Here is a 15,963-nt window from a genome sequence, read left to right as displayed (position 1 = left end):
TCCAAGGCCAGACAAAGCCCCGGCTCTCCCAGGTACCAGCGCTGTCGGCCACCACTGGCCCAAAGGCGTCCCTGAAGGAAGCGGAATGCAGTAAGGCCCATGTTCCATTTTTCTGGGCGCGTATAGATTTCTCTGGCTTCACGGCCCACCTTGCAAGTTAGGAGAAGCTGAGAGAGCCCACACAACTCACCCTGTGAGCCTCATGCACGAGTGTGGATTTGAACCCAGGCCTGCTTGGCCTCTAAACCACTGCTCCACCTGCCCTTTGATAGTGATGCTCCCTCATGCAAGGAGGAGGAGGGGAACTTCAGGAGAAAGGGGCAAAGGCTGACATTGGGCTTTTTTGAGTTTTGCAGAGCTCTCTCCCTGCGTGTCATCTGGCACAGGCGGTGAGGAAGGATACTGAGAGCCAGAGTTGGCGGATTCTGGAACAGGGTTTCCCAAGCTTGGTAACTTTAAGATGGGTGGACTTCGACTCCCAGAATTCCCCAGCCAGCATGCTGGCTGGGGAACTCTGGGAGTCGAAGCCCACCCACCTTAAAGCTGCCAGGCTTGAGAAACACTGCTTTAGCGGGCCACAGGTTCCGCACCAGCCCCCAGCGCAATTCCCAGACGTGAGATTTTCATTTCCCGCCACGGTCCCGTCTAGGATACGCAGCTTACAAATGACCCTGCAGGGCGCCCTCCCCGGGATGGACCGGCAGCCGCCCAGGAGTGTTCCCAGCCGTCCCGGAGATGCCGGCCGGGGCTCAGCCAGCCATCGACTCTATCGGCCCGGGCGGGGCCTTCTCCCGGGGATAATCAGGCCGGCGGGCCTTTCCCCTTCTGACCCCCCCGGAGATGCCGGGGTCCGTCCCCCGCCTCGGCCCTTCATCACCACGCCGCTGCCCCGCCCCCTCCTTCCTTCGCGCCTCCGTTCGTTCATTCATCCTTTCTTCCTTCCATTCATCCTTCCCTCCATTCACTCCCGGTCCCTGCCGGGCCTATTTCGCTCCGCCTCCCGCGCCTCGGATTGGCTCTCCCTGGCCGGCGCGCGCTCTCGCCCTTTCGGAGAGCCGGGCTCGGCGGGGATTAACGTAGCTCCGCCCCCACGCCCCCGCCCGCCCGAGTTCTGGAGCCCGGAGGGGAGGGGAGGGGAGGGGAGGGGAGGGGGCGCGCCTGCTGGGGGCGGGGCCGGGCGACGGGCGGGGCGGCGCCGTCGTCAGCCGCTGCCTGGAGACGCGGGCGGGTAGGCGGGCGCGCGCACGCTCCTCCCTCCCTCCTCTTCCCCCTCCCTCCTTTCTCTCTCTCTCTCGCTTTCTTTCTCCTTCCTTCCTTCCCTCCCCCGCACAAAGGAGGGGGGTCTCTCTCTGAGCGCCCCTTCCTCTTTTAGACCCCTGGGCTGAGGCAGAGGGGGCGGGGGGCCCTCTTGGGGCTGTTGGAGGAGGGAGCGGCCAGTTTGGGGGGGGTCGGTGCCGTGGGGTCCGCATCTGGGGAGGGGGCTCTGCCGCGGCGGGGTCTCGGGGGAGGCGCAGGCAGCCCTGCAGCCCCTTCGCCGCCCGGGCGGGGGGAGCCTCGGGGGCACCGCTCCTCCGCGGTTCCCTCCTTTGTCCACCTGGGGTGGGGTCTCCCCCGGAGGGGTGGGGGTCCCGGCTGAGGCTTGGGGACCCCCCTCCGGTGGGCGCCTCCGAGGAGGGTTCTCCTGAGGGGCGGGGGCCCACGGCCCCGTTGGGTAGTCCCCACCGGTTTGAGGGTGCCCCGGCGTCCCCCCAGGCCTGGGTGGTGGAGGGCGCCAGGGGGCCGCTGCGTCTGCCTCTCCGTCTGCCTGTCCGTCCGTCGGGGGGGGGGGGTTCCTGGTCCCTCTGCAAAAGGGGCCAAAGGGGGCGGGCGGCCCCGATCCTGCAGGACCCCCGCGGTGGGCGTCCCCACCCCGCCGCACCCCACCCCACCCCACCCTTGGCCGAGGTGGGCTTGGCCGCTTGGAGTAGCCACCGGGGCGCCCGGCTTGGCCGGGGCCGCTGGGAAGCGGAAAGAGGCCGCCGGGGCTGCGGGGGCAGCCTTGGCCAGCCCGCCGCGTGCCAGCCCGTGTCCGGGGCGCGAAGGCGATGGGGGAGCGCTCTGGGCGCCTCCAGAGCCGCGGGACAGCCGAGGCGGAGGCGGAGGCGGCGGAGGGCAGCAGCTGCTAAAGGGGAAGTCCTGCCCGAGGAGGCGAGCTTTCCTTCCGAGCGGAGGACGCGGCTATGTAGCAGGCAGTCGCGGAGCCCTGGGTGGCGGGCGGGCGGGCGCTGCGCGGTCTCTCTCCCCCAGCTGCCCGGCCAGAGGGCCTCCTGCGAAGTACGAAGGAAGGAAAGGGTCCTCTTCCCTTTAAACCCCCCCCTTTTTTTTTCTTTATTTCTTTGCACTCCTGCGGAGGAGCCAGCCTTTATCTGCAATGACAGGGAAATCCGTGCGGGATGTGGATAGGTACCAGGCTGTCCTTGCCAACCTGCTGCTGGAAGAGGAGAACAAATACTGTGCAGACTGTCAGGCGAAAGGTAACCCGTGTGGCTTGGAAATGTTACGTGCGGGGTGTGTGTGTGTGTGTGTCTTTGCGGGGAGAATTTGAATTTGGCCTTCCCACAGAAAGGGTAGATAGATGCGAGGGGAGCGTACCACGTATGTTTGTGCTGAAAGGCGGCGTTTGCCGAAACCAAGGATTGATACTCCCGCACAGGTGAGCTTTTGCTTTGTGTAAGCGGCACCACGGTGTTGCTTGTGGCCGCAAGCGCTGTGCGCTTCGTGCTCGGTCGCCGTTCAAGCCCTCTGCTGCAATAGAGTGCAGTGCAGTTTCCTTTCTCAGAAGTATTTGCTCTTGAGGATCCGTGGCTGGCCAGGTTGGGGGTGAAGACTGGAGTGGGGACAGGAATATAAATTTGCTGGCTTTTATTGAGAAGGGGAGGAGCCCCTCCATAATTGGGGGGATGCAGTTGGTTACATAATGGCATCCATCCTTAGGAAGTTGACAGCTGTGATGGTTCTAGGTGTGATCCGGAGAGAGCAAGCTGGAATCAAATTCTTTCGATCATATGTAGAGCAGAGAAGCATCAGAAGAGAAATGGGTAGGTGGAACTGTTGGCGTATATTTGATTCAACCAAGAAAAGATAAAATCAGCCTTGGGTTTTGTGTCTTTTTTTTTTTTTGGCCTATAGCTGTCTGCTCAGGCAGACCTTTGCTTTGAAATAGTTCCTGCTTCCTGTCCACGAATGCCATACATTGGTTCATACGGTTGCAGAGAAGTTAGAAAACTTAGTATCTACAAAGACCACAGGCTTGGTTTTAATTGTTTTCAAACTGACTGGGATTTTCAAGGGGTATGCGAGAAGGTTCTCAGGAAGGCTGATTAAAGATATTGACCTAAACTGCTTTGGGGAGGATTTGTCAGAACAGTGTACTCATGATATGATTGCCCTATCTTGGGGTCGAAAAGTGAAGCTTTTGGAAGACAGGAACGTTATTGTTCGTTGGTTAGCTTATTTGTTTCACTTCTTGCATATCTTGGCCTGTTTGCTTGAGTTGGCTGGTGATGGTTTGTTTGTTTGTTTATCTATCTATCTATCAAATTTGTCACCGCCCATCTCCTCCGACCAGAGGGACTCTGGGCGGTTTACAGCACAGAATAAATATACAATAAAAACTCAAATAAATACATGATAAAATTCCAATAAAATCCCATTAAAACCAAAACAATTTCTTAACTACTTAAGAAATTTTGCTTTGCACTCACTGTTTGGAGCAGCCTTTCTCAACCGTTTGACCCTGGAGGAACCCTTGAAATATTCTCCAGACCTCAGGGACCCCCTGCCCATTCAGGCTCAAATATAGGCCAGAAGGTACAAAAGTATTATATTCATTTCATGGGTACGCCTGTATAGATGCATTCACAGTGTTCTTAAACTGAAAATAAAGAATGAAATTTACCTCTTTAATGTGAAGTTGCCTGAATTTGAAATAAGTTTTTAAATAAATGGTGATCTCCCAGGGAACCCCTGGTGACCTCTCGCGGAACCTGGTTGAGACACCCTGCTTTGGAGGCACACGTCCTCGCTAGTGACTCCGAGTGCTCATGGTCAGATATGTAACCCAGAACACAAGGGCTTTTGCCTCCATCTAAGAGGAAAAATATAGATTGTATAGTTCAGAAGCCTGTAAAATTAAATGCATATTCCAGCAAACTTACTTGGAAGTCAAGTAACACTTTGAAAATGCTGGGTAAACCCTGTGAATTCCATTTACAATACAGTATCTGCTTCTGAACACAGGAAATAATTGGTTTCAGACTTACCTTCTTACCTCGAGTCAGTTTTTAGATAAATATTCACAATATATATCTTTGGCTCCCCACCTAATGCTGTTTTCATCTTTTGTCCCTTCTGAAAAGGAACCAAAAGATAAAAAGAAAAGAAAACTTCCTGCTCCCTTGAGGGCCATTTGCTTGTTATCAGTTGCTGGGTTTCAGACGGTTAGAAGGAATCTGGTGGCTCCGGTTTCAACTAACAGATTTTATGAAAAGGCATAAGGTTTCGTGAGCTGTGGTGCTTACTTCATCAGTTGCATAAATTGGTTGTATGTAGATAGAGGTTGTGTGCATGTAGATCAGTGTTGCTCAACCTGGGCAACTTTAAGACGTGGGGACTTCAACTCCCAGAATACCCCAGCCAGCATGGCTGGCTGGGGTATTCTGGGAGTTGAAGTCCGCACGTCTTAAAGTTGCCCAGGTTGAGCAACACTGATGTAGGTATATCATAGATACAGAGAATCTCATAGACACCCTAGGCATCTGATGAAGTGTGCTGCGGCTCACAAAAGCTTTACCCTTTTATAAAATTTGTTAGCAAACTTACTATCCCAGACTCCTTTCGATTTTTTGCTGTCATAGACTAACTTCTGACCTGGCAATGCAGTCAGGCCTGGGGGCCCCAGGGACCAGGAAATTTTGCGACGGCTCCCTTACTATTGTTAATATCATCTCCTTTTGTTTTATGTGCCTTTTGATGGTTACTCTTTTTAAATTGTGACTTTTTACGTATTTATTGCTTTTAATTAAGTGCTGTATGCCTCCCAGAGTCCCTTCTATGTGAGATGGTCGCTAGATGAATACAATAAATAGATACATACATACATACATACACGGCTCTCCTCCTACAACAGGGAGCAAATAGCTTTAGTAGTTCAATATCAGGATTAGGTACAGCAGATACCAGTTTCAGTTTTCAGGTATGGATAAGCTTCTATGTCCTCATTAAAGGAAGGGTTGTAAAAAAAACCCAGTTTTTTCCTTATGGATAGGTCAGCACTACGAGAGACACTGTAAATGCCAGCACCGCGGAATGCTTTGGTTTGGCTTTTTGATGGCTCATTCAGCCTTCCTCTTCCTGTTCGTTTATCAAGGGGTCCCATTTCTGAATAAGTTTCCTGACTTCTTCCTGTGCATCCATGGTGCTGACTTCCAGCTACCTATTTTAGGCCTTCCTCTGGTGGAGCGTTGGATGGTATGTCTATGATGATTCCCTGAGAAGCCAAGCTTGGCTTGTGTTTTGTGACACTGAGCTAGAAGCTCTTTCTAAAAATTTCCTGAAGTTTTACACTGGAACTGCAAATGTAAACTTTTGAATTGTCTATAAAGCAGCAAGATGTGGAGCAATAATAAATGTAAAACTGAACGACGTTATTAAAATGAAAAATAAACACAAATTGTAATTTTAACTCCAAAGTATCCAGAAGACTGTACAGATTATTCTATTTTATTGTAGCAGATATTTAAGAGCATAATGAAGGAACGCTAAAAAACAAAACAAAAAAGAAAATACAAAAGAGATTTACCAGCAGGATATGAGTGAATAAAAATAAAGATATAGTAAAAGGTAAATTAATTAACTATGCAGGTGCCTGTCTAACTAAGTTCAAGCTGAAGGTAGGGTCGATGATCTTAAATGGTTCAGTGGAGGATGGTGAATTTGGAGAATATTTTCAAGATATTGTTAAAATAATGCTGCATATTAAAGTACCCTGTATTTAAAACTTTAGGGCATTATTAAAATATACAATAATTAACCATAATGACTAGTGTGGTATGAATCATAGATCAATATTTCTGTATAAGCTAAAAATCCTATCCTTATTTAGCAAAGCTTAGGTATTAAAGCCTTATGTTAAGAGAAACCCAAACCCAGGTGTGGTACAAGCCCATATGTAGAATTATAATTCATAAATAACTTCCAAGATGAATTACATTCTGTATCAGATTTCTTGTTCAAATACTGGTGGTTGTTGTTTTTTCAATTGTCTATACTCCTAGAGCTTAATTTGCCAGTTTTCTATAGAGGGGATTATATGTGAGCATACAGCATCAGGATAGCTGTTACTGTGTAAAAAGCCAGCTTAGTATCCTTTATGAGAATTACCAAGGTTTGGTAATATTTAACAGAAAAATAGCTGGTTGGAAAGAGAATGCAACTTTTTAAAGTTTATGATAAATCATCTTCCAGAATTATTGAGCTTTACAACATTGCCACCAAATATGAAACAATGATGCAACCCAATTAATGTATTTCCAACTTTTTTTTAGAAAATGAATTATTTATTTTAGCAATCAGTACTGGAATAATTCACCAATGTAAAAGATCTTACTCTAGCTTTCTTTAGGGGTAATATTAGCAGCAAATTTAAATACCATTGGCATTCTCATTATTGCATATAAATTGTCCTGTTTAAATTTAATCATACAATCTTGTTTGATTTCTGAGTAGTATTTCACTAACGATTTATAAATAAGCTCCAAGAGATGATTTGAGTTTTGTGTTATAAGCTTTGTTTTTGTAATTCCTTTAGAACTGGGCAGTTTCTCTGGATATGTTTTATTCATTAATTTATTCATTTAATCGATTTATATGGTACCCCATCTCACAGGTGTGGCTCTGAATGGCTCACAACACATTAAAATAATAAAAAGAACAATATCAGCAAAACATAACCTACAATATTGAAACCAATAAGGTGATTCTGACCATTAAAGAATTAAAAAAAAAAGAACAGAGATCACTGAGGTTTTGATTTCTTAGGTTGGCTTATCAGCAGTTCTGGATCATCAGTGACCAGATCTGTAACAATGAACAGCTTTTCCTTGCAATGAATTATGACCACTCCAGGGCCCATCAGTAGACTTGTTTGTTTCTTTTTGCACGGTAATAGTGAAACCAAGCGGCTTAGCCAAAACCTCCCATAGGCAGAGTTTGTGACCTCAAATAACTCTGTAAACTGCTTCATGGTTCAGAATATCTTTGTAGACCAGTTCATGAGGTTTGAATCCTTTTGTTTTGAATTCTCTTTAAAAAAAAAATGATAGGATGAAACTTTGAAGGTTGGGCAGTAGCGGGAACCAGAACGAGCTAAAGATTACAATTAAAGGAGAATACTTAAATTTAACTTATTAATACAGAATGGAGCAAAATATTTTAACATTGGACATATTGAAAGACATTTTGAATGATAGACCTAGAAGTTAAGTTTAAGAGTGTCTGCCTCTATAGATAGACTGTATTCAAAAGATGTTATGGAAGAGGAACAAGTTCTCCTGGACAAGACTGAGGCTGATCTGAAAGTGGATTTAAAAATGACAGACTACAAGTATGATATGGAAAAAGATGCTACACTGGAGATACAAATGAAACTGGCTGATGTTTTAATAATTAAAAGGGATACACACAAATAACAAACCAAAAGAGTGACCTGGATAGCTTTCCTGTATTGGATTTACAAAAGAAACCTGTTAAAGCTTTGAAGAATTTTGTGAGAAGGGATAAAAAAAGTGAAAAGAAATCAAATTCTAGGACATTATTTGAAAGGTCTAAAGATCAAGATTGTTAGAAATAAAAGGAAGGAATATAAAGTTGGTTTATTTGATCAAGGTTAAAATAGATATGTTGTTATCTTTGGTAACCCTTAATGGACTTTTGCTGATCAGGACTGAAAACAAGGATTTAAGGATTTGTTTATAGATAAGAGATGGGATATGGGAAGAAGAGATCATTTGTTGTATTTTAAGAGAAGGTGATAAGTTACTAAAATTGTTTATTCTTGTGACGAAGGAGGAAGTCATTTCTTTATATATTTCTTTTCTTTTTTCCTACTATATTCTTATTTTTCTTTCTTTTCTGTTTCTTTCTGTTTTTCTTTCTTTTCTGCACTTTTTATTTTTTCTATTTTTTATTTTATTTTTTTTAGTTCATATTAGTTTTTATCTTTTTAATTGTAATTTTTAATAAAATTAGTATTTAAAAAAATGAAACAGTTGCCAGAGTCTTTTTTTTACACTGAAATGATTCCGTGTCTGATCATTGGGGTGGGGGTGGATATGCCTGGAAGGGCCTTAATTAATATTTCCTTTTCATCGGTAGATGTTCAGTGTTAGCTTCCCTTGTCGTATCTCACACTTAGATAAGATTAGACAACAGCTTTGTTGAGCTTTCCATTGTACTACACAAGATTTTCCTCTTTTTCTTCCTTGCTTGCTTTACTAATTTGAATGTAGTGTTCCTTTTTAAATTCCTCTTTAGTCTTTCAAAGTTTATTCCTTATTTTAAGATTTACTTTGCATCTTTGTGAAGTGTTTGTAGAGAGGTGTTCCTGAATGAGTTCAGGTTCTGATAAGCTTGTTTGTTCTGATAAATATATGTAATTTTGAGCCGATCCTGAGTTCTAGAATCTCTTCTGCTTCCTACTAGTAAGACAGCTGACTGATGGGACCTCCTCACTCAGAGGCCATCTATATCTTTGCCCCAGCTGACGGTGGCAGGCAAACTTCATCTTCATACCTTGCTTGTAAGCTTTTCAAATCGAAAAGCACAAGCTGGTTGCTTGGAGAGATAGGACAGTGGGCTAAATAGGTTCAACCAAGGAAAGTGTTGATTTGGGGACAAATAGCATTCTCCTTCCATACATGATGCTGAAGTGCATATTTTGGGATGGTCTACACCAGCCTTTCTCAACTTTTTTGACCCTGGAGGAGCCCTTGAAATATTTTTCAGGCCTCGGGGAACCCCTGCACATTCAGGCTCAAATGTAGGCCAGAAGTTACCAAATTATTATGTTCGTTTCATGGGTAGGCCTGTATATATGCATTAACAGTGTTCTTAAACTGAAAATAAAGAATGAAAGTCACCTCTTTCATGTGAGGTTGCCCGAATTTGAAAGCATTTTTTAAATAAATTGTGATCTCCCAGGGAACCCCTAGTGACCTCTCGCAGAAACCTCAGGGGCCACGCAACCCTGGTGGAGAAACCCTGGTCTACGCAGTCCTCACCCAACACTTGTAAGAAGGCATGGCAGTTTTTCCTATATTCTTATAAAAGCGTCTTGCTTGTTGCTGGGAGTGGAGTTTTACAACAATATAAAGTCTGTTGGCAAGACCTGAAGGAACAGCCTGGAGTGGAAAGAGCAGTGGCATAGAGTTGCCAGCCCTGACCAGAAATGCTGACGTCTGAGATCTTCTGCTTCCGGCCCGCCACCGTCTACATGAATTCGCTGTCTTGCCGCACCTCCCCTCGTAGACCTCCAGTTTTCCCTCCTGCATGGGGACCTCCTAATGGGACCAGCATGCAAACCATCCAGCTTCAGATGGAGATGGGCAAAAGAACTGGCCATTTTGCTTGTTTCCAATTCAGGCTCAGCTGCAGGGGAAAGTGTTTTGCTTTTGTCTGAGTTGTGCACAATTACACTTCGGTTACCATTCAACGCATAGCAGTCAACCAGTTCAGTTTCAGTCCATGTGGGAGAATTAAATATAAGGCATGTTATTGGTAATGAGTATTTACTCAGTGGAATGCCCTCTGTTCTTCCTGGTTCCCTGGAGGCTCAGCTGCCAGAGACGCATAACTGGTACACCTGCCACTTCTACCGGATGGCAGAGAGGGTGGTGCTGTCTCTCCCCTTCTTCCAGTGTACACAGAGCAAACGCTTGCATTCACTTTTTTGGTTTTCACACCTACCTGCTTGTGTCTTTTTTAATTCTCTCTCGTTTTTTTTCTGTCGTGCTTTTCTTTTTTCTGTCATGCCCCAGGTATGGATTTTCAGAATAACAGCTATGATAAGCCTGTTTCTTTTTCATTTTACATTTAAATGGAAAGACTTCTATATGGAAAGACTTTTTGCTAGAGCACATATTTGTGCTATGTTACTCATCTTCTCTTGAGAAATCTCTGACCTTTGTGTTGTATCTTCATCCATTCTGTGAGTGTGTGTTGTGTGTGTGTGTGTGTGTGTATGTATACGTGTGTTGATCAGAGGATAAACTGGTGTCCATGTCTCTTCTGTAGCTGAGCTACTCCCTCCCTGTTGCAAGAAAAATAAATCTCTTCTTGCAAGCATATGCCATTTTCGCTTGGAAAATAGGACCGTGCGCATACCGAGGGACCTTCTTCGCTTGGGGAAGGGCTGCATTCTCCATCCAGTCTGGGCAAGCACAGAGTGTGCCAGGTTAGTGAGCAGTCCCTCTGGGCTAGTGCATCAGGCCTCAGCAGCCTTGTGGGGCAAAAGTGGATCTTGCAGAATTGGGGTGGGGATGAAGAAGGTTGTTTTACGGCTGAGCAGGCCTGTAGGTAACAATCCTGAGAGTTGAGACAGAGCGTCTTCTGCAGCAGATCATCGGCTTGCAGCTACAGATGCTGTCTGCAAAGCGAGCGGTTGCGCAAAGATGCAAACTTCCTTTTCTGACATTATTTTGTATATTATTGAGCAATGATGCGCTCACCCTGCCGGCAGCACTCAGGTCGGAGCGAAAGACATTTGTCTGCCCTAACCATTGCTGTGTCGCAATACTTGTTCAGTGCCAAATGTGCTGGGTGCTGTATATCAGAACAGGCTTCCGTTTCTATGGAAAACCTGTAATCTGTCTGGTAATCTGTTTGGGGCTGCGTGGTGAGTGGGATGGAAGTGGAGCGAGTGGGGGTCCGAGCCAGAGCTGGGGACACGCACCTTTTCTGCCTTCCCGATGCCTGCCTGTCAGCCCCGCTAGATAGACCAGAGCAGGAAATCAACTCCACAGGGAGGCTAAAATGACCTTCATTTAGATTGGCTGTAAAAATCTGGCAAGTCAATTGGGCTGTACCTCCTCCCACTTCTTGTACTTCAGTGAATCCACCTGAGCCACTTCTGAACATTATCTCACCTCTCAAGACTTCAACCGTGTTTCAGCCCCTTCTGCCTAGGTGACGGTTCTTGCGTATTTCCTTATTGCGTATTTCCGTCAAGGTCACCTTCCTCACTTGCTTCACTCATTGCCTCCCTTCCTCCCTCCCTCCCTCCCTTCCTCTTTCTGATATCCTCCCCCACGCAGGAGTAGGCTGCAGGAAAGGGAGAGGTAGACCTGAACGGATCTCGCAGAGGTACTGAAATTAGGTTGAGAAAAGTCAAGCTGGGAAAATGAGCAGTTCTAGGATTGCAAATTGCCCAACCTGCTGCATATATTTCCATCATCACACAGGCAGAAATAAGAGGCAGTCATCTGATAAACCCGCTTAGTAGGAACACATGTCTGCTCTAAATGAGGACTAAAGATTTGAGGCCTGTCTCCGTGGAAGGCAGCGTTCTTGGAAAAGAAATGCCCCTTGCACAGGTTTGCATGCTGCCATGTGAGAAGCTGCATGTGCAGAATGCACTGAGGAAATGATGATCCTCTTGCAACCAACAACATGTTTAATGTGGCTGAAACTTGAAATGATGCCACAACAAAGTATATCCGCAGAAGCAGCTTTTTTCCCAGTTAGCTGCAGCTGTTTGTAGGTACCAAGAATTAAGGTAGCCTTCCCTGTCCTCTTGCAGCCCAGTTGCACTAAATCACACTGCCAGTTGTGCTGAGAGGGAATTGTTGAGCTTCACACTGCACCAGGGAAGAGAAGATGGCTTAGGTTAAAAAAAAAAAAAAGCTACGTCCAAGTCTGTCTCCCTGTGCTTCGCCCAAGCCTACTCCTTGTGTACTGTCATCTTCCAAAGACCTTGTTGCATTAATGTCCAGTGTTTACCCAGAGAAATGATGAAATGGTTTATCCTTTGTTTTTTTCAAGGGGCTCATGGTAAAACGGAGTCAAGGTGGTCACTGCATCTTGAAAAGGGCTATCTGTGCTTGTGAAAAATCACTTTTAACTTTTTCAGAGCTGGAAACACAATTTCCTACAGCTTCCCCAAATGTTCAGCGCTAAGACATACAAAATGAAATGGCTCATATTGCAGGGCTGCTGTAGAGGCAGTTAAAATGCAGGAGAAAAAGTGCTGAAGAAGGGGTAGAGTGATGTTTTAGGAGAACCTCTGGACTTTTTAATTTTAAGAAAAGGGTCCTCTTTGGGTAGCACATAGAAAAATAGATTGCGTTAGCAGAGCCAACCAACTTTATGATCTTTATGAACTGTCCTGTCAGTTAAGGGTTCTGGGAATGGTTTGATGAGGCCAACAAGTGTGTGTAACACTTTCAGGTCCTTGAATTTCTAGTGGTAATGCATTACAGTCAAAGGTATATTTCACTGGATTGTTCCCCTTTCCCAAACCCTTCCTCTCTACTCCTAGATTTACACCCTTATCTTTCCTACAAGATCCTTTGGATCCAGAACCACTGATGAAAAGAGCTGCAAGTTCTCCTCCTCAGCTGATCATGTCAACTTGAGCTCTCTCCCTTAATCAGTTTAAGGTAGCAACTATAAATCTTTCTCCTAAGTTTAATCTTTCCGTTGCCTTCTCCTTGCCCTGGAATATTCTAAAAACCTGTCTTCAAGCTCTTTTCTGCATTCCGTTCTTCCTTTAATATGTTGCCAAACAGCTGTGAAAATCTTACGCTTGTTATGGCCCAGAGTTCTTAGTATTTAATCATAACGTTTTACTTCTCTTTGTAATTTCAAGTACTTCCCACGAGCAAGGTTGTAGGACTATTTCAGAATTTGAGGCGCAAACACCTTTTCTCCAAGGAGAAAAGTTTCTAGACTCTTGCTCTGCACAAGATATTTCGAAATCTCTGGATGTCAACTTCAGATTTCTCAATACTTGATGGTTTTCATCCCACCATGGAGTTTTGATGCAACAACTTCCAATAGATGTCTTCTGCATTAATACAGTCACAACACAAAGGCAGAAAGGAAGATCATTTGCATGTTTGCTTACCCTCCTAAGACTTGGTTTTAAAAGTGTGGCTGAATGGCAGTAGTGTCCTTCTGAGTTGTCCGTCAGAATTTCAGCAGACCTCTTAGCTCACTGAAGCTATATTAGGGGCTTTCAGAATGTCTAGGCCGCAACCTTAAATGTCCTCTCTTGTTTTGTTTGGATTTTGTTTTATATACCTGGATGTATCCCATGCTTTCAAAAATGTATCATTTCTACATTTGGGAAGTAGCTTCTATGGATAGCCTTAGAGCTGGAAGTCAAAACAATTTTTTAAACTTGGCAGGTGATTATAACTTAATGATGTGCCTGCCCAATACTATATTCTTTTTCTCTCTTTATTTTGTTGGGTGGCAGGACATTTGACATCTTAAGCAAGCTGCACCACTTCATTAATTTGCTAGAGTTACAATCCACCTTTCCTCCAGAAGCTGAAGGCAACATGTAGCTCTTCCTCTTCCAACTGTTTCCCTCAAAAACAACCTTGTGAGGTTCATTGCACTGACAGATCGTGACTGGCGCACAGTCACCTGGTGTCAGCCCTTCAAGGTAGACCAGACTTGAACACCAAAGTTACGAATACTAAAATTACTTTTGTAACAGAATTTTGCAACTGAATCTTCATCTCGCCTCCCTAGTTCTCTAAAGAGGGTCAAGTCTGAGGCGCTTGCTCAGATTACAGTTCTGCCCAGACTCAGATTTCTCTTATCTGGCCATTGCCTTGGCTGCAGCTCTTCCTCCTCTTCCTGTTATTCTCACAGCCCATTACACCTGGTGAGTTTCTATAGTTGAGGGTGGATTTGAACCTGGGCCTTCCTAGTTCAAACGTGACACCTTAATCACTATGCCAGAAAGCATGGTAGCTCTCTCGATAAAACATTGCGCACCAAAATTGGAACATTTTCCAATTCAGAAATTTTCCTTCCCTGGTTGCTTTCCTCCCAGTGACTGGCTTTTTTCCAAGCTGTTTTAGATTACACTAACTGTTCTTTTGTTATGGTTGCAAAAGTTGGACCATGAAAAAACTGGAAGAAAATTCGACTTATTCGAGTGTGGTGTGGGAGAAGGCTCCTGCGCATTCCTTGGACAGCAAAGGTGACAAACAAGCTAGTACTGGAGTGAATAAAACCAGACTTATTGCTGGTGGGCAAAATCACAAAATTCCGCCTTACTTATTTTGTCCATGTCACATGATCAAACTCACTGGAAAAGGCGGTTGTGCTCGGAATGGTCAGCAGTAAAAGGAAACGAGGCCACCAAAAAACCCGGTGGCTAGACATCATCAAAGCCGACACCAGCCAGAGCGTAAAAAAACTGAAAGAAGCCATACAAGATCAGAAAATGTGGAGAGAGCTAGTCCGTAGAATCGCCAAGAATCAGACACAATTGAACGGACAGCATCATCATCAACTTTTAAAAGGTCTACAGAATTGTGTATAGTGAAAGTGGAGGAGAGGAAAATGGGCTGAGTAACTGAATCAGAAAATTATGTCCTAATCTTCAGTAATGATTCTTCAAAGGAATGTTCGCTTTTCTTTAGGCTATGACACCTCTTAGTCCCATGTGCACACCAAGACACTTTGTGCCAGCTATTGGTTTATAGGAAGAGAGTAGGGTGCTGCATACTGCATCTCTCTGGAAGAGAGCCAGTTTGGTCTAGTGGTTAAGGCACTGGGCTAGAAACCAGGAGGCTGTGAGTTCTAGTCCCGCCTTAGCTATGAAAGCCGGCTGGATGACCATGGGCCAGTCCCTCCCTCTCAGCCCAAGAGCCAATCAGGCGTGGTAGGAGAGTTCTAGTCCCGCCTTGGGCACGAAAGCCGGCTGGGTGACCTTGGGCCAGTCCCTCCCTCTCAGCCCAAGAGCCAATCAGGCGTGGTAGGAGAGTTCTAGTCCCGCCTTGGGCACAAAAGCCAGCTGGGTGACCTTGGGCCAGTCCCTCTCTCTCAGCCCAAGAGCCAATCAGGCGTGGTAGGAGAGTTCTAGTCCCGCCTTAGGCACGAAAGCCGGCTGGGTGACCTTGGGCCAGTCCCTCTCTCTCAGCCCCAGAGCCAATCAGGCGTGGTAGGAGAGTTCTAGTCCCGCCTTAGGCACGAAAGCCGGCTGGGTGACCTTGGGCCAGGCCCTCCCTCTCAGCCCACCCACCTCGCAGGGTTGCTGTTGTGGGGAAAATACGAGGAGGAAGGAGTATCAGGTATGTTCGCCGCCTTGAGTTATTTATAGAAATAATAAAGGCAGGATAAAAATTAAAATAAATAAATAAAATATGGTACCTATTAAGCTCTGAAACCTTTCTCAAATCCTTCCGAGATGCCACGAATGGATATGAAGGCGCCCTGAGAATTACAGGACAGATGGACCTGACACCTTTACAGTTTGTTTCAAGGGCAGATATTGCCCTTAAGATTGGATCTCCTCTCTCTGTATTTGAAATTATGGATTTATCCAAACAAGATAAAGTTGCAATTTGGATTGGTGGGGGCCTATTTGGAATTTTGAAAGGTGTTATGGGTGCTGTAATAAAGTAGCTCCCATGGGAAGCTAAAGATACGGTAGGATCTTGCAGAAAGCAGAGAGATACACAGATACACATGCTGAAGAATGCCCTCCTTAATAAAGCCAGACATAAGGTACGCACCCTTAAACCATTAGATGAAATACATACAAGCAATATAAAAATACACAAAACCACAAAGGAAGCTGCCGATGCATAAACACACGTGGAGTCAAAGACAAACTATCTTGGTCCTTACAGTCCTTTCTGCTCCCCAGTATTTTCTCTACCCCCTCCACTTTTCCATTTAAAATAC

At 45.5% G+C, this 15,963-nt stretch overlaps 1 protein-coding gene across 1 annotated transcript in view; it reads left to right on the top strand.

Annotated features, from left to right (window-relative positions):
* Positions 1-2,373: 2,373 nt before the first annotated feature.
* SMAP2 (small ArfGAP2) overlaps positions 2,374-15,963 on the top strand; it is a 36,627-nt gene continuing 23,037 nt past the window's right edge. Inside the window, exon 1 of the mRNA XM_063312014.1 lies at positions 2,374-2,513. Coding sequence (XP_063168084.1) covers positions 2,411-2,513 — 103 coding nt within the window. The 5' untranslated portion in view covers positions 2,374-2,410. The remainder of the gene's footprint in view (positions 2,514-15,963) is intronic.

Source organism: Candoia aspera, chromosome 10 (genome assembly GCF_035149785.1).
Source record: "Candoia aspera isolate rCanAsp1 chromosome 10, rCanAsp1.hap2, whole genome shotgun sequence".
Taxonomy (NCBI): Eukaryota; Metazoa; Chordata; class Lepidosauria; order Squamata; family Boidae; genus Candoia; species Candoia aspera.
The sequence above is the reverse complement of the archived record's forward strand: the minus strand, read 5'-3'. Positions and strand labels throughout refer to the sequence as shown.